The sequence below is a fragment of the Podarcis gaigeae genome (assembly GCF_964106915.1).
Source record: "Podarcis gaigeae genome assembly, chromosome: 2".
In the NCBI taxonomy this organism is placed as follows: domain Eukaryota; kingdom Metazoa; phylum Chordata; class Lepidosauria; order Squamata; family Lacertidae; genus Podarcis; species Podarcis gaigeae.
The window spans coordinates 34,222,238-34,248,898 of record NC_139679.1 but is presented as its reverse complement, the minus strand read 5'-3'; the positions used below and the strand labels follow the sequence as shown (position 1 = coordinate 34,248,898).

The following is a 26,661-nucleotide window of genomic DNA, read 5'->3' as shown; positions in this document are numbered from 1 at the left end:
TGATGTTAAACATAAGTTGATGTGTTAAACATGGTAAAGTGCTTTATTGACTATGGCTAGACAGGCACATGGTTACAATTTAGCATATTATTTTAGCTACAGTATTCCCCTCCCCACTAGGATCTATACGTTTAAGAGTGAATTGCCCTTACCCAGCAATTTGGTTTGGGTGTATTGGTCCAATGTGCATATGAAGCAGCTCCCCTTTCGGTATTGAAAGAGGCCTCCTGCTCCATTTATTTTAAGACCTGGAGTGAGCAGGTCTTATTCAAATGACAGTATTCTGCACAGAGCTTGGACACTCCACTGAACGTCCATTAGGGTTCTGGGTGGGTATTCTAAAGGCCTGGTTCAAACATGCATGTTTATTGCTTGACGATGGCAGTAGGAGGTGGCAACTTACAGGTGAGAATGAGTCGTCACAGTTCAAACACAGCAGGCGGAGCTTTTACATCACCATACAGAATTTCGAGCGCAATATTTCTCAGTGGATTTGGGGAGGAGAAGGGGAAGAACATTCCATTGCACAAGCAGAAATCCTTGCACTGATGGAATGCTCATGTAGTGGTGTGTTGGGTACCACCCATTATTTACAGCCCATTGTTATAGTACAGAGTCCTGCAGCCTCAGATCATTATCTCACTCCTGCCCCACTTGCTCCTTCCTAAGATTAGCGTCTTCCTCCTAATCGCTATGGTTTCCTTCCAATCTGTGAGTCTTCTGCTAGGAGGGAACGCTGTCATTCACAGCAAGCTTGTCTAGCCCAGCAATGCATTTGCTAGGCCCTTTCCTTGCCAGTCAGCCATCAACCATGTATTCAAGGCCCTCAGGTCCTGTCCTTTTGCCTTCCTCTGGGCCACTCTCCCCCATCTTCCTCCTGATTTGAATGCCAGACATGCATATGATGTCTGATGCTAATTCCCCCCCAAAGAGTTAAATGATAACACATCAGAGGCAGCTACAGTTGCAAATGGAAACAAAATATCTGCGAAAGGAAGAGGAGCAGGTTTGCTCAAGTGTGTTCCAGGTAAGAAATACTGTTTGTAATGAAATGAGAGCAGTAGTTGCTCGAATTAACAAATAAGAAAGTTTTGAGAATTTACATGCTAGATTAAAATTGATTAATTTATTGAGAAGGGGATTGTAAGAAAAACACTGGGGCCTAATTTGAATAATAGAGTGCCTGGTATCTGGTGGGCAATCTTCTCCTTTATTTCCACACTGGCTGTAAACCAAATCACCTGTCAGGAGAGAGATTCAGGTGAGGGTCATATGCTTTGTCAATCCCAGCAGGTATATAACAGGAAGACCGGCCTACCCAGGCCTTATTTTAAGAATAACATTACAACTTCATTTTCCAAAAAAATAATGCTCATTCCACAAAATGTTTACAAAGTTCAGCTGTTGTTGTTTAGTTGTTTAGTCCGACTCTTCGTGACCCCATGGACCAGAGCACGCCAGGCTCTTCTGTCTTCCACTGCCTCCCGCAGTTTGGTCAGACTCATGTTTGTAGCTTTGAAGACACTATCCAACCATCTCGTTCTCTGTCGTCCCCTTCTCCTTGTGCCCTCCATCTTTCCCAACATCAGGGTCTTTTCCAGGGAGTCTTCTCTTCTCGTGAGGTGGCCAAAGTATTGGAGCCTCAGCTTCACGATCTGTCCTTCCAGTGAGCATTCAGGGCTGATTTCCTTAAGAATGGAGAGGTTTGATCTTCTTGCAGTCCATGGGACTCTCAAGAGTCTTCTCCAGCACCATAATTCAAAAGCATCAATTCTTCGGCGAAAGCTCAGCTACTGCAAAAGTTTTATGCATTTTTTAAAATCACCATGGTATTTAACCATCTTATGTCCTTTAGAGGAGAAACTGTGAATTGCAGAATTTTAAATACCCGTCACCATCCTTGGCTTCGCTCAATTTTGTTTATAACACTCTTCCATTTTATTCTAGTCGTGAGGGTGGGGGGTGGGGAGGGGCCTCACAAGTGGAGTAGCCTGGGGCCTCTCTTCATCTAAATCCGACCCTGATCAGGGCAGGAGATCATATTCAAACTAAGCTCAGCAAAGTTCATGGTTGAAGGGAAGGAGTTTTCTGTGGCTCCGTTTTCTAGCAGGGCCATGAAATGCAGCAGATATCAGGGCTGGGGAAAAGCTCAGCCACCAACCGTTCCCCAGAGAGGATTCATTTTTAACTAAGCTGCTGTGTGTGCACCTGAACCAGTGTCTCATTTTTCTCTTGTCTTTTTCCTTTGTCAGGCAGGGCTTGAAGATTCAATTACGGAGGGAACTGGCCGGCCTGGCGTAGATGGTGCTTTGCTTCCCCACAGACTTTACAGGCTTGCTGTAAGAATTTGTGTCGCATGCGAACCAGATTGCATTTTTAAACTAAGATGATAGGTGTATAGGGAAAGACCTTGGGAATTAAAAACTACAGCGGCAAAGCAAAACACGAAAGTCAGGAAGCAAAAACAGCAGGTGATGTTGTCTTAAAAGGCATTAAGATGCAGAACCTGCAATTTGGAAAGAAAAATAACGTGCAGTATTATAGCTGAATGCGCCTTTGGCCCCTTCTTTCCTGGGGACTCCGTTTGTGCCCCTGCGCTGGTGTGGGATGAGTGAGCTGAGCTCTAAACCTTCATGTCTACTTAGAATATATACAAGACCAGCTCTGCCAAAACTGCAAGATGCTGCTTATAATGAATGGTACTTAGAGATATTATGCCTTCCAGGTGAAGCACAAACAGATGCTTCTGAGCAGCCTTCACTACTTCTGGCCTACTGAGCCAAACACAGACTACCAGACTTCTCCAAATTTGCAGTGGCTGCACTCCAAGAAGCTGCTTCCAACAGCAGTGTTCTTCTGCTCAGTCCAGTCTTGCATTTGGAAGCATGCATTCCCTTCCCTTTCACAGATTCAAGTTTCTCGAGGTGTGGTGCCTTAGTTAAGTGTCAAATGCACTAGAGGTTAATGGCTTATTGTTTTGTCAGGACGTACGGGGGGAACCCGTAGTTTGCAGAACTGAAAGTATAGCTGCAATTCTTGGCCATCTGCAAAAAGAATCTCGCCTTTCAATGGCTTGTTTTAAATTTTGGTTTCCGGTAAATGCAACTTGACTTTTTTAGGCAGTGTAAAGGTAAAGATTAATGGACCCCTGACCATAAGGTCCAGTCGTGGCCAACTCTGGGGTTGCGGCACTCATCTTGCTTTATTGGCCGAGGGAGCCGGCGTACAGCTTCCGAGTCATGTGGCCAGCATGACTAAGCCGCTTCTGGCCAACCAGAGCAGCGCACCGAAATGATGTTTACCTTCCTGCCGGAGCGGTACCTATTTATCTACTTGCACTTTGACGTGTTTTCGAACTGCTAGGTTGGCAGGAGCAGGGACCGAGCAATGGGAACTCACCCCATCGCGGGGATTCGAACCCCCAACCTTCTGATCAGCAAGTCCTAGGCTCTGAGGTTTAACCCACAGCGCCACCCGCATCCCAAGTTGTTTTTAGGCAGTGAGTAGCACCCAAAGGCTTTACAGTGTCATATAGATATTGACTGGAGTGAAAGATTTTTCTGTTGGAATAAATCTAATGATTCCAACTGGATCCACAGCCAGGGAGGGTGAGATATAAATGAAAGTTTATTAGTTTATTATTATTAAGAGTACATACACATCACGTTTTCTGGCATTTTCCTCTCCCAAGAGGCTAACTTGTTTTCCCTTCAAAGCCCAGAACTCATTTGACAGTGCAATCCTATACACAGAATTGTAGAGTTGGAAGGGACCACGAGAGTTGAACCCCAAGTGCTTGAGGGTCCCCCACTTCAACTTGTGTTGGCTCATAAGGATCCCACTTTTCCTCTGACAAGCCCCAGATTTCTCCATGGCACCCCATTTCAGTTTGGAATTCAATATTCCTGCACACCCCAATATAAAAGTTCTGGAACTTGTTGATTAATTACCCAGATGGTGGCTTCACCTTTGTGTTTCATCACTACGTACACACTAGGAAGCTTTCCCCCCTCTGTATGGCCCTGGAACCAGGCATTTAGGAAACACTTCTGCACCAGTCGTCAAAGGCCTATATCCCTGATAACACCTCAGTACATGAGGGTGTTTATTGTTCAAACAGATGTGACAGAAGACAATCATGATTCCTGGTTCTTGGCTTGCCTAGGTTTATTGCCCCAAGCAATGAACGCATGTAGAACCATTGTACCAAGAACAGATTTCCATGTGGTAAAGTAACAGAAGTTTGCTTTTAAATAAGCAAACATACAGCACAAATGCTCCGTTTCATGTTGCAAGTGGAGAGGACTGTCCCATTCTAGTTTTAAATACAATGTGCCTCATTCTTCCATTGATTTTCCAAGAGGGATAATTAGCATGCTGTTCTGGGAGAATGTGCTAATAAGTTATTAGTCATGTGCTGCTTAAATACTTGGCTTTGGCAAATGTAAATGCCCCGCAGCCCAATACTGCTAAGCTTCCATTGCGCCAGCATATTTAATTGGATTTAATAGTGTAAAACTTCAGGACATTCTAGAACCCCTTTGTGTCAGAGTAATTGCATTCTGGAGAAGCCTGGGGTTCCTCTGAAGTGTATATCCTGGGTCCCTCCATGGGAAGATAGTTGGTGGCAAACAAGCTTCTCTGAAATACATTTCGGCCGCCACAGCAGCCGCTGCTACCCGCTACACTGCCCCAGCCATCAAGGAGTGCTGGATGTGGTTCTACACTACATGCTGAGATCATGTGGACCAAAAGCAGGTCCCACCAGACTTTGCAGGTGCTCCCTGTGGGATGAATCTATATCCCCTAGAACGCTTCCCAGAATCAGATGTCAGAGAAACGCACTGAAAACGGACTATCAAATCGATTTCCTCCCATCTGCCCATTCAATCCCTGCCCATTCAATCCCAACACAGCACAGCCTTGTGCTTTTTTGCTTTAGTCCTCCACAACAAAAGTTGTTATTTTAAAGATGCATTGCACACTTTATATCTAAATAGATATGTAAATTGCTTTGCATTTACATATCCATTGATGTCGAAATGCTGCTGTCCTCGCAGATGCCTGAGGCAGCCTAAATGCACCAGGGCTGTCAATCCTAACCATGGTTACTCAGAAGTCAGCGGCACTGAATTCAATGGGACTTAATCTTGGGCAGTCCACTTTTTACTGTGAACTATAAAATCAAGTGGAATGCAGTGTTGATTGTTTTCCTTTTCCAAATGGCGGTCCATCCCTTATCACCACCTGAAGTGAAACAGGAATTGCCACCTCCTGGCCCACCGTGCTGTGTCCCACTTGAACTGCCACTCCGGGTGCCCTGGCTCTTACCAAACGCAGTGGGAGCCAGGGCATTCCTCAAACTATTGCTGCTCTCTCTGCTTCTCTGCCCAGGGGTGGGGAAGACAAGTGGCAATGGGGTGAGCTACAACACCTTCCTTTGACAGGTGGCAAAATTGGTGGGATGGGTGGAGCATTGCCTCTTACACTTCTGCCGCCTGAGGCAGGTCCTTCACCCCACATCATGGGTGGGCCGGCTCTGTCTTTTCCCATGGAAAGAAGTGATCTCTTTTGTTACCTGTGGACTTTAGCAGTCAAAGTGAAGAGGAACATATGGATTGGCACCCGTCCCCTAAATCTTCATTTTGAAGTATTGCCCTACTAGCCAAGTTCCAACATTTGAAACATATTACCTAGAGAGTTTTGGGACGTGGGTGGCACTGTGGGTTAAACCTCAGAGCCTAGGACTTGCTGATCAGAAGGTCGGCGGTTCTAATCCCCGCGATGGGGTGAGCTCCCGTTGCTCGGTCCCTGCTCCTGCCAACCTAGCAGTTCAAAAGCACGTCAAAGTGCAAGTAGATAAATAGGTACCACTCCAGCAGGAAGGTAAACGGCGTTTCCGTGCGCTGCTCTGGTTCGCCATAAGTGGCTTAGTCATACTGGCCACATGACCCAGAAGCTGTACGCCGGCTCCCTTGGCCATTAAAGCAAGATGAGCGCCGCAACCCCAGAGTCGGTTACAGCTGGACCTAATGGTCAGGTGTCCCTTTACCTTACCTAGAGAGTTTATGTTTCAGCAGAAACACCCACACATCACCATTTTCTGAGTAACATTTGCATGCATGAAATAAAATGTTGCAATAAAGAAAGGACTTACATTATGGTTAAAGAGCGTTATTACTGACTGAAGGATTAATTCATACATAAAGAGCAAAATGTCAAGAGGGTGCTAAACCATCCCTCCCTGATGCCTGGGCGAGGGAAAGGAGACAAGATGACAGGTGATGGACTGTGAAATCAAGCTAACCAGTTAGGCTGCGATTCTGACTCCGCTCACCTCATTGAATTCCATGGGGCTTACTTCTGAGTAGACAGGGCTAGAATTGCAAGCATGCGGAGCTTTGTAATGGACCGTTAAGGTGCTTCAAAGCTCTTTGTTGCTTTTGCTGCATGCAAGGAACACCAAGGGAAAGTAATTGATTTTTAAATATATGTTGATGATATTTTGTGCGCCACAAGATACATTTCCTTAAAACATGCATTTCCATACAAGTAGAGGATGAAAAGGAAGACTTGTGCAAAAGAAACTAATTTTAGCAGAACAGGAAACATCAGATTAATGTGCAAATGGATGTTGGCATGATCTTTGAAATGTCCATACATTAAGGTTACCAGATTTTTTTCAAAGAATCCGCGGACACTTTTCAACTTCAATGGATTTTGTGTGGGGACTGATTTGTAAATCTGGGGACTGTCCCCGGGAAACCGGGACATCTGGTAACCTTACCTTACATCCCTACACAGAAGCTCCATGACTGACACTTGAGGGGGGCGGGAGGTTCTCAGCATGCAAATCAATGGGCAAACAGAGGGCTCCTAGAAGCAAGACCCATTGCCTTAGTGTCTTAGTGCTGCCACTCCACCGTGTAGTCCGCTACTGCTTCAGACCAAATCACCAATTTAGAATCATAGGTTTGTTGAGTTGAAAGGGACCCTAGGGGTCATCCAATCTAACCTCCTGCAATGCAGGAATATGCAGCTGTCCCATATGGGGATTGAACCTGCAAACCTGGAGTTATCAGCACCACGCTCTAACCAACAGAGCCATGCAGGCCTTCTTAAACAGCCATGTTTTCAACCAAAGCTAAACAACAGAGAAGCCATGTGGCAGGCTTTCTCAACCTCGGCCCTCCAGATGTCTTTGGCCTACAACTCCCATGATCCCTAACTAGCAGGACCAGTGGTCAGGGGTGATGGGAATTGTAGTCTCAAAACATCTGGAGGGCCAAAGTTGAGGAAGCCTGCCATATGGGTTCCTGGTGATGGGAGGAGGAGGAGGATGAATGCTCACCCCAAATGGGAAATCTAATCAGAGGTAATATTATGGCAGTTTGTAAGAAAGACTGCTATAGGTTCGGGTGTTTTGGGGGTCCAAGCAACAAGGAGGCAGGAATGATAAATTCATCCGGCAATGTCATTTTAACTTGTCTTTAGCTGCCAAATTTCCAGCGAAGGGCTTCCTATTCTTTTCTTTTTTTAAAAAAGAAAAAACCCTCTCTGCTTCTTATTTGGCAGGTCATCTTCTCCAGCTGTGCTAGTGCCGCTGCAATATTCCAACAGCCTGCTGTAGGGTGTGGGGTGCTGGCTGTCTACTGCAAGAGGAAAGAGGTGAGCGTCTGGACAGTATGCCTGCCAAAAATCCTTTTTATCAAGAGAACATCTTTTATTTCAGAGCATCCCTGCCCATGGAATTTCAGCAGTTGTATTCTGGAACAGGGAAGATGCAGCTCTGCTGAATGGATACCACAGCTTCAAAAGCACTCTTTTGTTTTGCAGGGTTTTATCTGATGAATCTCGTGGTAGGAGAATCTGGTGCTGTTTGATTGTTCCTTCTCGCAGAATAGTTGCCGGTCAGAAATTGGCAGCCTGAAGCGTACCGGAAGGCAAACAAGAGAATGAGGTGTTGTGCACATCCACAAGCCATTCAGCATTATGCAAGAAGCCTATTTCTCTGCAAACTTCCATGAGAAATTGTCTGGCTATGTAGCCATGATATCAGCATTATTTTGCATTAAAAATATACAGTGGTACCTCGGGTTATAGACGCTTCAGGTTACAGACTCCGCTAACCCAGAAATAGTACCTTGGGTTAAGAACTTTTCTTCAGGATGAGAACAGAAATTGTGTGGCGGCGCGGCAGCAGCAGGAGGCCCCATTAGCTAAAGTGGTACATCAGGTTAAGAACAGTTTCAGGTTAAGAACGGACCTCCAGAACAAATTAAGTTCTTAACCCGAGGTACCATTGTATAGGTTTTAGGCCAGGTGATGGCCACGGCTTCTCCCAACAAATCTTGGGGGTTGTAATTCAGTTGATGGTGCTGAGAGTTCTGTTAGAGATCTCTAATTATTAGTATTTTATTGAATTCCAAGTGAAAGCTGCATTTTAAGTTTGCATATTTGCCTGAGATGTGGGAATTAGGTTGGTTGGCAATGAGCAATGTACAGTGAACAAATTTTCACCCATCCCTACCTGCTTAGTATGAACAAATTAGTACTACAATCCCTAATGCAATTATCAGCACAAGGTAAGGACTTGCATGACTGGGTGGGTTAGCAAAGTCCAATGTGGCACTTTCCAGTACTCTCAAGCACACCATAATGACTAACCTAAATTTGTAAAAGCCAGAGCAATTACTCTTCCTGTGGAATTTGCTGTCAGGTCTGTTGGAGATGCTGTTAAGAATGTAGCCAGTTGCTTACCTGTCACCAAGCAGCGTCTTAATAATGTAGTTGAATTTGAATAAGCAGTTATATATGAATCCTGGTCCTACCTTCCAAGAGTGACACCGTAGATGAAATTGAATCTCCACTTCAGTTTTTAAGCCCGGGAATGAGCAAGCATCTTATCTGAATATAATTTGTAGGCTAGCAGCTGAAGCAGCTGCTTACACGGGATTTAGTCTGTGCTTCTTAGAACTGATCGAAAATATTATCCTGCCTTATTAAAATCACTCTGCAGCTTTTCCAGTCATGTGTCAACGGGAAAACAAAAACAAACACCAGAATGCATCTATTTCCAAGCTATGGTTTGAAAATGGGTAGTTTGCAGAGATTCACTTTTGCCATTACAAATAAGCAAGGCTTTTGTATAGTTCACAGAACATTTACAATGATATATATATATTTGTATTGTATCATTGTAAATGTTCTGTGAACTATACAAAAGCCTTGCTTATTTGTAATGGCAAAAGTGAATATATATATATATATATATATATGCAGGTTTTGGTGTCCTCGGGTGTCTTCCCGTGTAAAAGTTGGGGTGTCTAGGCGACGTTTCGACGAGGTCTCACTCGTCATCTTCAGGCTGGTGCTTTCGGCTTCTTGTTACTGGAACAGAGCGGGATCTCAATGTTTGAGTTCCTATAAATACTGTAGAGGGGGTGTGGTGTCTAGCCTCCAATGTTCTGGGCAGAGAGGAAGTTCCCAGGCTAGTGTGCCTTTTCTTCTTTTGTTCCTTAATTACTTGAGAGATACCTTGAGTGATTTCTTGAGTGATATCCTGAGTACCACTTAGGTGGGTCATTAGGTGTGGATTAGTTGCTAAAGTCTTTGTGTCTTGACCTCTTGAACTTTGTGAAGAGTTTTCCTGAGAAGATGGCTGTATTGCACTTAGTTGTGCTTTGGCTTGGCTTCGTGTATAGGGGCGAGCTGTGGTTTTGTGGCTTGTGTCAGCCAGATCTGTGTAGGGATTGCAGGGGGGTGCAGCATCCGGAGGTGCCACCATGGATTGGCTACTGGATGGTGTCAGTAATTCATCTGTGGAGAGGGTCTGGGTTTGGGTCTGGTGTGGTTGATTGGTGTTGGCGTTCTGTGTGCCTCTGGATCTGGTGTCAGTTTTTGTGGGGAGGGCTAATTTCCAGATGTCTGGCAAGCGGGATGTGTCGTCACGCTTGTTCATGTTGTGAGGGTGTTTCTCTATCTCGATGGCTTCCACCCTCACAACATGAACAAGCGTGACGACACATCCCGCTTGCCAGACATCTGGAAATTAGCCCTCCCCACAAAAACTGACACCAGATCCAGAGGCACACAGAACGCCAACACCAATCAACCACACCAGACCCAAACCCAGACCCTCTCCACAGATGAATTACTGACACCATCCAGTAGCCAATCCATGGTGGCACCTCCGGATGCTGCACCCCCCTGCAATCCCTACACAGATCTGGCTGACACAAGCCACAAAACCACAGCTCGCCCCTATACACGAAGCCAAGCCAAAGCACAACTAAGTGCAATACAGCCATCTTCTCAGGAAAACTCTTCACAAAGTTCAAGAGGTCAAGACACAAAGACTTTAGCAACTAATCCACACCTAATGACCCACCTAAGTGGTACTCAGGATATCACTCAAGAAATCACTCAAGGTATCTCTCAAGTAATTAAGGAACAAAAGAAGAAAAGGCACACTAGCCTGGGAACTTCCTCTCTGCCCAGAACATTGGAGGCTAGACACCACACCCCCTCTACAGTATTTATAGGAACTCAAACATTGAGATCCCGCTCTGTTCCAGTAACAAGAAGCCGAAAGCACCAGCCTGAAGATGACGAGTGAGACCTCGTCGAAACGTCGCCTAGACACCCCAACTTTTACACGGGAAGACACCCGAGGACACCAAAACCTGCATTCCTGTACCCGTGAAAATCTACGAAAGCAAATATATATATATATATATATATATATATATGCATATTTTGGGCATATTTGACCATATATTTACAATTTTAAAGTATTTGTGAAAACATATTTCACAACATTTGTGCATTTTTAAACTGATAAGCACGGCACAAAATTTAGAGAACTACATTACTTTGCTGATTGCTGTGCTACATTCAGCTCAGCAGTCTGGGTTTCATGAACTGATTTGGTCCTCATCAAATGCAGACTGAACAAATCCTCAAGCATCCCAAGCTGTAAATCAGCAACACCTTTTTAACCAATTAGAAGGCTTTTAATTGATTCACCCAACCAATTAATTGACTAAGCGCCACAGCCCTACTTATTTTGTTATGATTCACTGCTTCACAGATTATAATATGTTGATTAACCATGGCTCTCAAAACTATGATAATTCATTGATAAGTCTTCCATCACTTGTCTCCTTTGCTACAGGGTAAAAGTGTTCACATCCCAGTTCAACAATCTCCTGCTTCCGTTCTTTGGGGAAGCAGAGGCATAGTAGCAGCTGGTTTTCCACTTCAGAGGCAGGTTCTCTGCCCGTCCTCACCAATTCCACTGCAATGCAATGACTTGTACCAGAATAATCACAAAAGCTACATCTATTTCTTCACATGCACGTAGCTAATCTTGCAGAAGGCACTCCCTCAAATTACAGTGTTTTCTCCTAGCCTATGTTTGCTCTCAGATGTCCAGCAAGGTCTAGCAGAGCTGAATTTCTGGTGATGATGTGGTGGTGGCTCTCAACTTGGATGGCTTTAAAATGGGATTAGACAAATTCACCAAGGACAAGGCAATTGATAGCTACTACTTGTCTTTGATGGCTATATGTGAACTCCAGGACCAGAAGCAAGATGCCTCTGAATAGTAGGGATCATGAGTGGAAGAGCGCTGTTGCATTCATATCCTGCTTCTGAGTCTCCCAGAGGTATCGGGATGGCCCTTGTGAGAATGGAATGCTGGACTCTGATGGGTTTTTGGTCTGTTCCATCAGGGCTCTTCTTGTGTTTTTAACTTTTCCGCCAATTACAGGGCTGCTTCTGTTCTATATTGCCCTGTTCCTGTTGGGGATATCTTCATAGTTACCAGCCCTATTGTTCTCCATATTCCTATCCAGATACTTCAATACAAAGCTAACACAAGGAGAGCTACTGAGCATTTACACGGGCATTTACATGTCTCCCTTCTTCTGGAGGATTTGTACAACTGCCAGGAAACTGGGGCCTTCCAGCCATCTGTGGCCCACAGGGTCATCTTCATCAGGGTCAACACATCTGATTTGCCCATGTGGCCCACTTCCACTGTTGCTCATGTGCAGAGGAACCCAAAGGACTGCGAGGGAGGTGAGCTACCCGCTTCTGATATTTCAGTGGCAACAGTGATCTCAATTTCCTCATTACGGAGCATGAAGTTTCTCTGTCTTCAGGCCTCCTTGTCCTTGTACCATCTGGGTCATCCTCTGCTCAGTATTATTTCCATTTCCACACTATCCTTACAATATAATTAGGGGGCCAGAATAGTGTGTGTGACTGACAAATGTGACCTCATTAGATTCTTCGGCGGTATCAAAATATTATGCACTCATTTACATCTCAAATCCCCCAATTCCTTTGCATTTAATCCTTGTGGCCGCTTCGTCCTTTGCTGTGGTTGTCAGGGTTCGATTCTCATTCCCCTTTCACTCAGATCTGGCAGGGAGCACAGCAGAACTCCAGAGTTTCATGCATCATTTAAAAAAAAAAAACCCTGCAAAATAACCCCAGATACATGCATAGCTCAAAAGTTTCATTTTTTAATCAGCTAGACGCACTCCTAAATGTTTTTTTGGGTTTTTTTAAATGAGGAATTTGCATTCTTTTACATAGGGCCCCATGTCAAATTAGCACTGAAGTGACGCCCAACTTCGGGTTGCTGACTGATAATGAAAATGTCCCTGAATGTTGCATGGTCCCCCTGTGCTGATCACAGACACCACAGCATACAAACTATATGGTCATATTAACATCAGGATGGCTCTCTGTGGTCTCTTTCCTCTACATAGTGATTACAACATCTGGGAATTCAAATCTGATTCAAGAGTAAGGCTGGATTTTGAGTTTAGGGTGGGGATAAATGAGAACCGAGACCTGTAAGGATAAGGCACTTACAAATCTTAAATTATAATTAAGGTTGCTGGCAACCACACCCGAACATTGGCTGATAGGGAGAACTGTAGAGTCTCTGAATTCCCAAGGGGGCTTCATAAATTGGACCGAAACAGCAAAACCTTAACATACAAGGCCAAATTTGTTTAATTTTAAAATATTTAATTTGTGAAATACATTAACATCTCTGTGCATTTGCACTTATTTGACAGAAAAATGGAAAGAGATTTACAGTGGTACCTTGGTTCCCGAATGGCTTGGCTCCCAAACAAATCGGCTCCTGAACGTCACAAACCTGTTCCGGTTTGCAAACATTTTTTGGAAGCCATTTTTTTGGAAACGTTTATGAATGTTTTGGAAGTCGAATGGACTTCCAGAACAGATTGAGTTCAGGAACCAAGGAAGCACTGGTACTTCCAACTGAGAGACTGGATAATGGCTGCCTGTACGTTTTTCCTGATTTCGCCATATTTGAATGAGCTTGAGATTTCCGTCTTCTTTTTAAAAGAAGAAATCTGAACATTCAAGACAGGGACCTGGAATATGTCTGAGGGGTAGAAGATTACAAATTTTCCTATTTTTGTGGGTCTTAGAACTTTCGCAGTTGGTTCGTGTTTGATTTATATCTAGTTCTTGAAGAACTTCTGCATTAGAAATGTATCCTGTATCCAACATTCCAAGCTACAAGGCAATAGGGCAATCTGCAGGTGACTCTGGTTTCTGCCTTCATCCAGGGACCTTTCCTTAAAATAAAATAAAAAAAGAAGTCTGGTGACAACTGCAAAACCTTATGTCTTGGGTTTTAAAAAGAAGTGCTCCCCACTACTCCAAACTCAATTTGGGAAGTGGCACATAAAATTTTGGGTATTGAGGTCATGGAGGAATTAACTCACCATCTCTGGGTACTGAAATGTCAGGTCAGTCCAGAGTCCTGCTGTTTGGCATGACTTTATTCAGTATGACAATTCACACAATCAAAGACCATGGTTCTTGCCCAATACTAAAAGTTATGGAATTAGATTTTGTCATTTTTGGTGTCCACTGGAATCTGTTTGGAAGGGGACAAAATGTGCTATAGTCTGTTGGGTATATACTGTACATGCATAACATTTGTTGCCTCGCAAGTGGAATTTCTTGTAAGTCAGTCCTTTTGTGTTTTTCCTTTTATTTGTTTCTTTTGTACTTTTGAATGTGACTGTAATGAATAGTTGCAAAATAAATTTAAAGAATGAGCATTTTAAAAACCTTCTTTCTTTTGTCTTCCCATCGTAGAATCCATTGGGGCTCATTTCAGGAAAATGCAGGTTTGTGCATATCCCCACAACTACAGTCAGAAAGAATTAAGAAGCGGCAAGTTTCACCACCTTGAAATGAGGCAGGGGCTGAAGCAGAAAAAGGAGTTGAGAGTGGTTTCAACTAAGAGGTGATATATATCCTGTTCACATGTTTTCGATTCAGATAAACACTTTTGAAGTGCAGTATATTCGCTTGGGAAAACGTTGACCTCCTCAAAATTGTTTGCAGCGTTTTAGTGCAGCGAGATGCCTGCACAGATTCCCAGCTAATTGCAATGTGGGGGAAAGCAGCAGGGAATTCACACTTAGATAAGCTCAGGAATGAAGCACAAGCCTTGGCCACAGACAAAAGATTTTCCATATCACAGTAATCATCATTGGCATTTTCCTCTTGTTCCACTCACAAACTCCTGATTAGATGAGGCCCTTGTAGAAGGTGCGCATACCTCGAGTGCACGGCAACTGTCTCTTATTGTGGGGATTATTGTCTCTTATTGTGGCACACAGGTATTGCGTACCTGATTTGCTTTAGATATGTTCCTCAAATCACTGCTGACCCATATAGATGGTTAGGATGGGCATTGTCTGGTCATCAGTTTTGTTTATGTCTGAAATCATGGACCATCTCCAGTCTTCAGCTATTCTTCACACACTAACACAATCAAGGATAGTGCTTGATTCTTCTCCCTGGAGGAAAGGTAGCTTAGCATCTTTTATCTAATTTGCATCGGCAACATGGAGAAGCTTTAGGGAAGATGAGTTCTCTGCTTTGTCCTGCATGTAGCAATACACACACACACACACACACCAAAATATGTCCCCATTGTGAGGTTCTGTGTTTGTTCAACCCCGATTGCTGCCGTGTCAGTGTTCTCCTGGGAAGGCAGCTGTCATGAAAAGAGATGCTTCTGTGCTCTAATCTTCTTACATATCGTATATCTAGGATAAGGGTCTCAACTATTATGCTCAAAGAAGCAAGAAATGATGTGGAGTGAAATGCTCATGTCATCCCAAGTTAACACTTCTCCTTGATCCTGTAAGACATTCGCTTTCTCCTGTCTTCCTCCTTCTTTTGGTAGAGAAGTAGCTTTTGTGGTTGCACAAGACCTGTGCCCAGAGTATTAGTTGAGGCCACCTTGCCCTGCTCTCTGAATTCTAAGCAACTGAATTCTGGGATCTCAGGCAAAAGTCTTCATTTTACATCACTTACCACAGAGAATATTTCGAATGGAGTTGCTGAAAATTGAATCTGGGATGTGCTCCAACACTGGGCATGCCTCTCATGGTGTTCAGAATGGTACAAACTGAGTAATTTGGTGTTTGATTGGGCAATGTAATTTCACTATGTTTGTGTTAGGGTGTTTCCATGCCAGCGTTTTAGAGATGATCTACATGTGTGTGTGTTTTATTTAAAAAACAACAACATGCATGATCAAGTGCTTCTTTCTTCAATCTGCTTGCATGATGGAAGAAAGCTTTCAGTGTAAGCAGGGAGGGCACTGCTGTTTTTAATGTGGTCAGGCATTCAAACCTATGTGCATTTTGAAGTAATACAACCCTATGTAGGCTGTACCACATGTGCAACTTCTTGCAAATTATCACATGGGCATATAGACCACCAGCTCTTCTCATCTGGAATGCATCAATCTACAGAGGTGGTTTAATGAACTATAGTAATGGGGGGGTGGATTTAAAACTGAATGTACATGCTAGTCAACCTAAGTTTTCCATTCACTTTACAGAAATGAGAAACGCAAAAACTGGTTTAATGGCCATCTCTAAAAATGACACCTGAGAGTGACAGCCAAGCTGGTAAGATGAGACTTCTAACAGGACCAGTCTATATTGATGAGCAGCATGCACTAGACTTTCAAGCACTCTCAACAATGCTTGATGGCAAATTATATCATCCCTTGCCCACATTATTCTGCTGGAAAATTCTCCTGTTCCCAGAAGGAAATGCAATTTGACAGAAATGTACGAATTAAAAGGAACAAAATGTAATTAAAATGGCGATAGCACATAATCTGGTAACCCACTTTAGAGGCTCAGAGCTTCATCTGTGTAGGGTTTTTTTTTTAAAAAAAATGTTTTATTTAAATGGATTTGAAGCAAACAAAATGACACACAAAGGTTCCCCTCTATATTATCACTTTGCAAAGCAAACCAGATCAAAAGTTGTCCGCTGCGTCCATCTGCTTTGTGCACAATGAGAAATGCTTGATCTAAGATGGCACTCAGCTTATGCAAATGGATTTTTTTCCAAACCTTACTACAGAATTTCATTATTAATAAAGACACCTAAACTAGAACTGGCAGGATTAAAAGGAGAAAAAAAATCCTGCAGAAATAGTGGAGATTGAGTTGAACATTTCCGTGAGCATTAACCATATACATAAGAAATACAGGCATGTGTTTGTATGAAGGAAGAGTCAGCATTGCAACCCTCTAGAATCTCTGGGATTCATTTCTAGCCTTGCCATTCATCTCTCCATCTCCTTCATATATACCTTGTCCTTTGAAATTGATCTCCGCCCCGCCCCCAATGCATTCAACAAAAGTACCTACTTTTGTCTGGATACAGGGACACCATTCTGGTGTCCACCAATCTATATTTTAACCACCAATCTATATTTTAGACCATGTGTGAATCTTGTTCAGGAAGATTTATTTCTCAGACCAGCTCACTGGGTTCTTCACACCAAGTCACTATTTTTATAAAACAATTAAATGAGCCCTGTATAACTATTTGTGCCAAAATTGCAAATCCCTTTCCTTCAAAAATAAAGGATGTGGCTGTGGCTGTTTAACCTGTGTAGATAGCACTGCTAGAGTTAGTATGAGACAGAAAATGAAATCACAACAAATGCTCCTGGAATGCATTGCACTCTTTTGCCATTTTCTCCTAACACAGCCCAACAAGGCTGTTCTTCTTTTAAACCTTTGCTGTGGATCTCTCCAGCTTGCCAGAGTCTGTGCATGCACCTGAAATCTCTTAATCTCATCCCCATCCTCTTGAAATGATACCCATTGGTGGATCATGTCCAAGGTTAGCAAACATGATGTTAATCAAGCATTCTAATCCAGCCTCCTCTTAAAGTTAGGGTGGCCAGTTGTCCTGCTTTGCAGAGGACAGCCTTCTGTCTGAAGAGCTGCCAACGGACTGATCTCTCTTCTACTGACTCAAGTCTGGATTGAAAATAAATATCCCTATGGGGAAAGGATGCTGCCCATCAACACTTAACTGCATTTGGACAGCAGACTAAGTGGACACACAACTCACCTATTCTTGGTCTTCTCCAATATGATCCACAATCTTCTTCAATGTGGTGAGATATATTGCATTTCTGTTTATAGTGTATGTGCCTCTATACCGGGGGTCAGCAAACCTTTTCAGCAGGGGGCCGGTCCACTGTCCCTCAGACCTTGTGGGGGGCCAGACTATATTTTGAAGAAGAAGAAAAGAACGAATTCCTATGCCCCACAAATAACCCAGATATGCATTTTAAATAAAAGCACACATTCTACTCATGTAAAAACATGCTGATTCTTGGATTGTCTGCAGGCTGGATTTAGAAGGTGATTGGGCCAGATCCGGCCCCCGAGCCATAGTTTGCCTACCCATGCTCTATACAGTGGTACCTCTGGTTGCAAATGGGATCCTTTCCGGAGGCCCGTTCACAACATGAAAAGAACGCAACCCCAAGCGGCACGTCTGCGCATGTGCGGGTTGCAATTTGTCACTTCTGTGCATGCGCATGACGTAATTTTGTGCTTCTGCACATGTGCGAGCGGTGAAACCCGGAAGTACCCCTTTCTGGTACTTCCAGGTTGCCACGGGACATAACCTGAAAGAACGTAACATGAAGCGGACGTAACATGAGGTATGACTGTACGCTTAATGAGCACCTTTGAATGCAAATATCTGTTTTGGTAATGTATTTCCTCCTTTTCCATGATGCACAAATGGCCACTTTATTTACAGGGCTGTCCCTTTGCCTTGTGAGGAACAGAACTGGAAGCAGGAACATCCACCACGGAGGGATGCTGAAACTTAGCTGGCTTCCGAGCATGTATGTAGCTATGGGTTGTGGGGAGGGAGAGGTGGTAGAGAGGACACTGCAGTGCAAGAGTTGTAGAGGGAGCATGAGATTGGATCTGTTGGTGTCTTCGCAATGTGCCAACCACCCTGCCACCTCCCCCTCCCTGTAAGCCATAGCTATGCCCTTTCTGGGAGGCTAGGTCAGTGCTGCCACCCCGCCCCACCGGATGCTCCTGCCTGAGAGAATGCAAACACTTTAAGACTGCAACCCTATGTGCAACTTCCTGGGAATAAGCCCCATTGAAAAAGCACTGATAGGATTGCACTGGTGTAGCATTCTTAAGAAAGTAGCCTTAGTTGTGTCGTGTGACAAACAATTTAAATAAGGGAAAGTTGGCAAGTCACTCCATAAATTTTGTCAAGCAGCATATGACAAAAATAAACACACGAGAAAAACCCTCCTAATCTGATATCCTATAAATACCACAAAACACTTGCAAAAAAACCAAAAACCCGTTTAACCATTCAGTCTGCATCAGAGTATTGCTGACTCCAAACAAAAGGATGCTTTTAAAAAATCTAAACTGTCCTTATAGACCTTACTTTAAAAATCTAGACCGGAGTTGTCATAGTCATGGTGAGATTTTGAAGTGAAGAAAAATGCTTGAATTCTCCACCATATACAAACCACAGAGTTGGAGTGTTCTCTGTTTAAAAACTAAACAAGCAAAGCAATTTAAAAATGAAACAAATAAAAACCAGAATCTTGACAAATAAATAAAAGCAACTTAAATGAAAGCAAAACAAAAACAGCTGTGTGGATGTGCTTATATAAAGTTAAATATAAATAATAATACAGAAAATTAAAACAGAATAAAAACAGTGATGTTAATAGAGCTCTGTGAATACATGGTTCACAGTAGCTCACTAAGGTAGGCCACTTCCCACCAGTTCCAATTCATGCCCTGAAGTTTCTGATAATGTGACACTTCTGTCTGTAGTGTTTGATCTAGGATGGCTCATTCACTCATGAAAGCCACCACTTAGACCCTGGAGTCACCAAGTGATGAAAACACAGGCATGAAACACTCAAACCAATATACATTTACCGTATTTTTCGCTCTATAAGACGCACTTTTTCCCTCCTAAAAAGTAAGGGGAAATGTGTGTGTGTCTTATGGAGTGAATGCAGGCTGCGCAGCTATCCCAGAAGCCAGAACAGCGAGAGGGATCACTGTGCAGCGCTCCCTCTCGCTGTTCTAGCTTCTGGCTTAGTCGCACAAAGCCTCTTCAGGGCAGGGGGAGCCCTCATCCCACTGCCCTGAAGAGGCTTCGTGCGGCTATCCCAGAAGCCAGAACAGCGATACCTCTTGCTGTTCTGGCTTCTGAGATTCAGAATATTTTTTTTCTTGTTTTCCTCCTCCAAAAATTAGGTGCATCTTATGGTCTGGTGTGTCTTATAGAGCGGAAAATATGGTATTTATGGAAATGGAGGCATCCAAATCTTGGCCATGTTTTCATCTAACCAGCCTGAATTTCTGGCTTTTAGGGTAGGATTGAAATTAAAATTGAATTTGTCAACCTCTCCCCTTTAGCCTGAATTACAAATCCACTCCTGCCCAGTTCCCAAGAATTAGAATTAAAAGCTAACAAAACTGCACTTGGGCTTTTTAAACACACTCACACTGTTTTCGATTATCTGGTAGTTCAATGAGAAGACTCAATAATTCCAGTTAGCTAGCTAACTTGACGCTTGAATTTTCAAACTTTGGAGTTCCGGGCCTACTAAACTGCAGTGAGTGGCATACTTAATTGACTTTTAATATATTTACAACTGTCAAAGCCTCTCTGATCTCCCTCCCCCACCCTTCATTTGACATTTGGACTGAAACCACCAAGAGAGCTTTCTTACTTCCAGAAATCCCAGCTGAAGAGAGGCAAAGCAGAGCCGCAAGAAGAACCTTCTGTCCACCCTCACATTTCCTTCCACTGTGTCCCTGTTCTGGAAGCCAAGGGGATCTTGGATCCAAAGCCTGCGCTGCTGTGGACAAGTTGGAAACAGAATGTTACATTCATTGGCCCAGCTCCATGGCAAACAAAGATGGATTCCGAATTTCTGACAAAAATGGAAGTAGCCAAAGTGAAAGTTGAATCATGAGGTGAACAAACAGTCTGCTCCTAAGCTTCAGCTTCGTCGAGAAGGGCAAGTGATGCATTCAAGAGGTAAAGATGCAGCTCTCTCACACACACACCCTGTGGCATAAACACATTAGAAACAAGGGAGAGGCAACAGCACAGAAAGTTTATACTATTTATATCCATGTACTATCTGGGATGCGGGTGGCGCTGTGGGTTAAACCACAGAGCCTAGGGCTTGCCGATCAGAAGGTCGGCGGTTCAAATCCCCGCAATGGGGTGAGCTCCTGTTGCTCGGCCCCTGCTCCTGCCCACCTAGCAGTTCGAAAGCATGTCAAAGCGCAAGTAGATAAATAGGTACCGCTCCAGCAGGAATGTAAACGGCGTTTCTGTGCGCTGCTCTGGTTCGCCAGAAGCTGCTTAGTCATGCTGGCCACATGACCCGGAAGCTGTCTGTGGACAAATGCCGGCTCCCTCGGCCAATAAAGCGAGATGAGCGCTGCAACCCCAGAGTCGGTCATGACTGGACCTAATGGTCAGGGGTCCCTTTACCTTTACGTTACTATCTGGAAGCCTTGAAATCAGCGATGTAGAACTAGTGGTCCTCCAGATGTTCTTGGACCCCGATTCCCATCAGCCCCAGCCAGCATAGCCAATGGCTAGGGATGATGTGAGTTAAGCAACATCTGGTGATGTGGGGTCCATACTGGAAGGTGAGCCATGGGCTCCCCATCCTTTCAATGGAGCTATTTCCAACACACTTGCCCAACAAACTATTTCGGAGGGTGGTTGAGAGCCTTCAGTGGATAAAGGGGTGTTTAGATTGGGCATGGCCAACTAGTAGACCCATGAGCCACATCTTTGTCGCCCACAGTGTAAATCTAGGATGCAGTTTGAGACATCTTCTGTACTTGACTTGGCGGAGTACACTCCTTCTCATCAAATTAGCTTGAGTTGGCAAACTTCCTTTAAATTTCTGTGGCCCAGTTTATGATGTCTTGTAAGTACTTCAAAAATTCACTGTGACTACATGATAGACCCCAGCAAACCAATTCATATTCTCTGACGGGACTACCCTGCAGCTATTTAGAGAGGGGTTAACGCTATGGGGAAATCACAGAAATCTGACCATGTCGGTCTTGTGAAGCCTAGAATTTTGTGATGTCCCAGGGTACATTTGCACAACTAAAATTGCCCACACTTTGGTCTGACACTTTCTTGACGTGTGTATACATCAAGATCTGGAATAACCCCTCGTCTCCATCTGACACATAGCACATCTGATGTTCCCAGTTAAAGTATTGACGTTACACAAGACCAGAGCCTGCAGGCCACTTTAGGATGGTCTGCATGCGGTCAGGGCTGAATTAAAGTGATATATCAACAAGCCTTGTCTTTTGTTGACAATTTTACTCTTTACAGCCTGAGAAACATACGCCCTGGTTAATGTCTTGCACCAGTTCCCTGTATAGTAGCAACTTCTCAAGACTGCTCCTCTGCAGGCTCTTGATCTTGACATCTCCTCTTCTTGGCTCCCCAGCATCCCTTAAACTTCATTTCCTCACCAACTCTCCCTGAACGCCTGTTGTTAAATCCCTTCTCTGTTCTGCTGATAGTGCTAATTCCACACTTCTTTTGCTCTGCCTCTCGCCTGTCTACCCAGACATCAGAAACCCACCAGCCAGATGACCTGCTTATTGCTTGCTGCTTGATTCTTATATCCCCAGGCTGTTTCCTCCCTTATCCAGTCTCTTTCCTTGAGCTATGTGCCTATCTTTTTTCGTTTGTTCCTCTCAAGTGGCATTCCCTCCTTGGGCTCACATCTTTGCTTAGTTCAGCTGTTTCCTTATCCTGCCCTTATCCTGTCATCTTCGGAGGCTGAGCCAGAGGAGGGAGCTCAGAGCACTGAAAGCTATGGCGTGTTTGGGGAGGGGGGCGGAAGGCATTTCTGAGCAATGCACACCAGAGTGCTCCATCTCCCCATACACTTGCCCTTTTTTCCAACCCATAACCTCTGTATTCCTAATGACAGAACAGGCATCTTGGCAATTTATTACATTTGTAACACCCCCCCAACACTTCATCCTAGGAAGCTCAGAGGCACATGTGGACCACCTGATCCCTTATTACCTTGCCCAATCACTGAGATTTGAGGGTGAGGGCACTCTTTCCCATGGCTCAGACAGACAGTCATAAGGACCAGAAGCTGGGCATTCAGTTTTTGTGGGCCCAAGCCTGTGGAACTCCCTCCCAGCTGAGATTAGAGAGACTGAACTCCAGGCAAACACAGCAAAGACTTTCTTATTCCAGCAGGCATTCTGAGGTAGCTCGGGTTTATGATCAATTGTTACTGTTTTATTCTCCGTTTGGTTTATTTTTATGTGCGCCACTAATAAATACTAGTGGGACGCGAGTGGTGCTGTGGGTTAAACCACAGAGCCTAGGACTTGCCGATCAGAAGGTCGGCGGTTTGAATCCCCACTACAGGGTGAGCTCCTGTTGCTCGGTCCCTGCTCCTGCCAACCTAGCAGTTCAAAAGCACGTCAGAGTGCAAGTAGATAAATAGGTACCACTCCGGTGGGAAGGTAAATGGTGTTTCCGTGCGCTGCTCTGGTTCACCAGAAGCGGCTTAGTCATGCTGGCCACATGACCCGGAAGCTGTACGCCGGCTCCCTCGGCCAGTAAAGCGAGATGAGCGCCGCAACTCCAGAGTTGGCCACGACTGGACCTGATGGTCAGGGGTCCCTTTACCTTTACCTTAAGCAATATATAAACAGATGAAATGGTTCTTCTCCACCTTTAATCCTCACAACGAACTTGTGAAGCAGGTTAGACTCAGAGTGTGTGACTGGCCCAAAGCCACCCAGTTAGCTCCAACTGGAGATTTGAACTCGGATCTTCCTGGTCCTGGTCTAAGGTTCAAGGCATTGCCCTGCTCTGGCAGTATGTGTGACTGGCATGTGTTTTGAACTGGAAGTGTGTACGTGTGGCACACTTGGGAATGCCTCTGAGAGAGAGACAGGTGGGGGAGAGAATTACTGAGGTACCAGTTAGTCTGGGGATTTCACACAACATTCACTCTTCTGGGTTGTACCACCTCCAGCTGATCCTGTGATTCCCCAGCCTGTTCCTCTTGGAGTAGCAGAGGCTATCAGCATGGGACTTTGTGGCTTGTTTGGACCCAAAGTAGTCAGGTCTATTTTTCGGTCTACTCTCAAGTGCTTCTGTGTTTCCTGGCCTAGCAGGCTAGAGGCAAAACCATGCCAAGGTGGTTGAGGAGGAGAAGGTGGGGGCTACATATGAACTGCTATACTGCCTAACTCATACCGTGGACTTGACTTGTAGCATGTTCGCCAGAAACCTTGACCACCAGACCACCCTCCTCCCCCTCTGCCACAGAGACGCACGAACCGCTTCCAAGACCAGCTGTGGTTATTTGTCTCCCGCTATCTGTACAGCAGTACAATGCCTCTGGGCATGTACAGAGCACGCCGTTCTCACCATAGAGAAACAACAAGTAGTCTTGGATTTGTGCGTTTGGTCTCCAGGTAGTTTCCGTCTAGAAAATGGCTTTGACCTGACTCCTTGCGCCTAGAGAAGGGAGGGCGAAACTCCCACAGATTTGCCCTGGATTTGGAGCGGATCCTACCCTGGTGCCCCTCCTTAGTTCCCCGCCAGGATGCGTCCCTTTGCCTCCTTGGTCAGCGGCACCTTGTTCAGAATGATGCCCTCCTGCTCCTCCTCCGGCCATGTCCAGTCCCCGCCACCCCCTGGAGCAGGAGGGAGGCACGAGGGACTGCGCCGGTGCAGCAGCGCTCACAGCTCTCTCCCGATCGGCTGCTCTTGGCCGTCCTTCTCGCTTTCTCTCCTGCCGAGTTGCTCCTGCTCTCTTCGCCCGCATTTGTTCCATCGCCTCTCGCTCATTCCCCTCTTTTCTTTGCGCTCCCTCAAATCCTCCAGCAAGCCTTCGAAAGCTCGGCTGCCCTCGTTTATGCGCCGAGCTGGGGCTCTCCTGTGCCGCCGCCGCCGCCACCCCACAATCTGGGGCAAGGGAAATGACCCCGATCTGCACCATTCAAAGGGAAGCCCCAGCCCTCCTCGAAGAGATCTGGCGGTGCTGGAAGCGGGCTCCGTGCCTGGGCAGCTCAGGGGCCAATCCGAGAGGGGCTCTGCCCCACCCGCGCGCCCCATTGGCTCTCCACGCCCCATGAAGGCGCTTGAGGCAGCCGGGAGGGGAGGGTACCTAGCGGCGCTCCGATAACTGTGGCTGCTTCCAGCTGTGGTTCTCGCCCGGGCTGTATCTTTTTTCTTATGGCTGCCTCCCGCGGCCAATGAGGAGGGTCTGAAGGGGGCTCGGGATTGGCTGGCGCCGCGGCTCCGGGGCGGAGCTCCGGCTTGAAGTTGGAGTGAGGGATCCAGCTGTGAGGTGCTCGGAGCGCCCAGCTTTTTCGCTCGCTTCTCCCGTCCGGCAGCGGCAGCGGCGAGGAGGAGCATCCTTCCTCACCGTCCTTCCTGCGGCTCCGGCTCCGCGCGCGTTGCATCTGCTCTCCCCCACCCCACCCCACCCCGCCCCAAACCTCGTGTCACCCCTCCCCACCCTCTCCAGTAGCCCCCGCAGGGCGGGAGGAGCCCAAACTACAGGAGAGGCCCCATCCTCTCTGGATCCCTTCCAAGCCCTTAGGATACCCCGCGCAGTCCCCGGCACGACGAGGATGCTGAGGCTGGAGGGGTAGGAGCGGAGTCTCCCCCCCATTCAGCCGGACCTGAAAGAGGCGCCCCCCGCAGCAATCTCCGTCGTCTTCTCCTCTTTCCCGCTCGCCCGGCAATGCGCCCCGGAGTTGGAGCGCGGAGGAGCTGGGTGGATCATCGGGGTACCGGCTCCCACCCTCCTCGCCGCTAACCGGGGACTCCCTCCTTTCCCCAGCCCTCCTTCCCCGGATCTTGGGGGAGAAAGAAGGCGCCAAAAGTGACGAGAAGCTCCCGTGCCGGCTGCGGTCTGGATCCCGATGGAGAGAGCGGGGTTTACGCAGCCGCCCCAGCGGGAGGGGAGGAGGCTCCCTCGCCGCTTCTGAAGCCCCTTCCTTTCCCGAGCCAGCCCCGCTGCCACCCCACACCGCGAAGCTCCCCATGGCCAGCGATTCAGCCCCATGGCCGGCTCATCATCCTAACGCCTAAGGAGCTCCTGCCCTCTCCTCTCCCGCTCCCTGCCTCTCTTCTCCCGGGGCGCATCTTCTTTCCTTCGGTCAGCTCGTCGGACCCGGGTCTGGTGGCCGGAGAATGGACGAGGATGGACCGCGAGCAGCCGAGGAGCAGGACCCGGAGGAGGACAGCGCCTCCAAGACCTTCGTCCGCCTTAACGATCTCTCGGGAGATGGAGGTCGCTCGGTCCCCGGGGACAAGGAGAAGGACCCGGGCAGCGGGGACTCGGACGGCGAAGCGCTCCCTTACCCGGCCCTTGCGCCGATCGTCTTCTTCTATTTGAGCCAGCACAGCCGACCCAGGAGCTGGTGCCTCAGGATCGTGTGCAACCCATATCCTTTTTTCACCCCCACCCCACCCCCCAAGGTGGCAGGGGCAGGTGGCCGCCGCCGGCGCGGCCAAGGTAAGCCGGGGCAGTTGCCCTCCCTTTCGCAGCTTGAAGGTAAGCGAAGTTTCCTCTCCTCGCTCGTCCCAGCAGCCCAAGAAGTTGCGTCTTCCCGGGAGGGGAGTGGGGGGTTGCTGCCGCCGCCATAAAGACCTCTGGACCACCAGCCTGCAAGCTAGTCCATTTGTTGCAAAAAGCTTTTTTTGGGGGGGGGAGGGTAGACAAAATGTAACGCAAATAATTGAGGGAGGAGAAAGCTGTTTATTCCCAGAGGAGGCAGCCTGTCGCGTGCAAGGCGCCTTACCTAAAAAAAAAAAAAAAGGAAAAAAAATTATGCTGATTTCCAAACTTTTGAAGCTTTTTCTACAGGGCAGGAAAGAAGTGGTGTGTGGTGTTTTCTTATGTGCGTGTGTGTTGGTGGAGATCTCCCCGTCTCTGTGTCTCTCTGCTACGTCTGTCTCCAATTCATGACTTGGAAGTTTTTCCAGAATCTGTTGAAGGGGTTTCTCAATGTTTCCTGCCCTACTAGGCAGGGATTTCTCTGGGGCTGAAGTCATAACATGGAATTCCAGAAAAGTACTAGAAAATGGAAACAATATGTAACTCTCAATGGAGAGAAGAACTATGGGAAGGAAACAAGAGCAGGTCTCTCGCGCGCTCTCCCTCCGAGACGGATTTGCTCTGATTCCCTCTTACCTCCTCTCTCTTTCTCTCTCTCT

General features: G+C 46.1%; 2 protein-coding genes and 1 long non-coding RNA gene across 29 annotated transcripts in view; 2 read left to right on the top strand and 1 right to left on the bottom strand.

The window, feature by feature from the left end:
- Positions 1 to 20,259, top strand: part of LOC310839441 (uncharacterized protein) — a 63,018-nt gene extending 42,759 nt beyond the window's left edge. For 3 of the 7 annotated variants that reach the window (XR_014561498.1, XR_014561499.1, XR_014561500.1), the window contains exons 2-5: positions 2,253 to 2,339; positions 7,576 to 7,668; positions 14,158 to 14,308; positions 15,923 to 16,218. Coding sequence is in view for 1 of the 7 variants with exons in the window: in XM_083728094.1 (XP_083584220.1) it covers positions 2,253 to 2,339; positions 7,576 to 7,668; positions 11,177 to 11,365 (369 nt within the window). In the remaining 6 variants the exon portion in view is untranslated. Of the gene's footprint in view, positions 1 to 2,252; positions 2,340 to 7,575; positions 7,961 to 11,176; positions 11,839 to 14,157; positions 14,323 to 15,922; positions 16,219 to 20,140 lie in introns of those variants that run through there. The other 4 variants (XR_014561497.1, XR_014561501.1, XR_014561502.1 and 1 more) reach the window with 4 other exon arrangements.
- On the bottom strand, positions 7,843 to 20,255 carry LOC310839455. Of its 2 annotated transcripts, none has more exons than XR_014561531.1 (3): positions 20,135 to 20,255; positions 17,464 to 17,621; positions 7,843 to 7,926 (listed from the first exon to the last, which is right to left on the bottom strand). It is a non-coding gene; the product is annotated as an uncharacterized lncRNA (long non-coding RNA). The 2 variants fall into 2 exon arrangements; XR_014561532.1 differs by lacking the exon at positions 7,843 to 7,926 and adding an exon at positions 13,264 to 13,628.
- Positions 20,260 to 24,632: 4,373 nt separating the features above from the next.
- CACNA1G (calcium voltage-gated channel subunit alpha1 G) overlaps positions 24,633 to 26,661 on the top strand; it is a 326,619-nt gene continuing 324,590 nt past the window's right edge. For 6 of the 20 annotated variants that reach the window (XM_083727935.1, XM_083727933.1, XM_083727934.1 and 3 more), the window contains exon 1: positions 24,657 to 25,889. In XM_083727935.1, coding sequence (XP_083584061.1) covers positions 25,636 to 25,889 — 254 coding nt within the window. In that variant the 5' untranslated portion in view covers positions 24,657 to 25,635. Of the gene's footprint in view, positions 25,890 to 26,661 lie in introns of all 20 variants that reach the window. The other 14 variants (XM_083727929.1, XM_083727931.1, XM_083727923.1 and 11 more) reach the window with 6 other exon arrangements.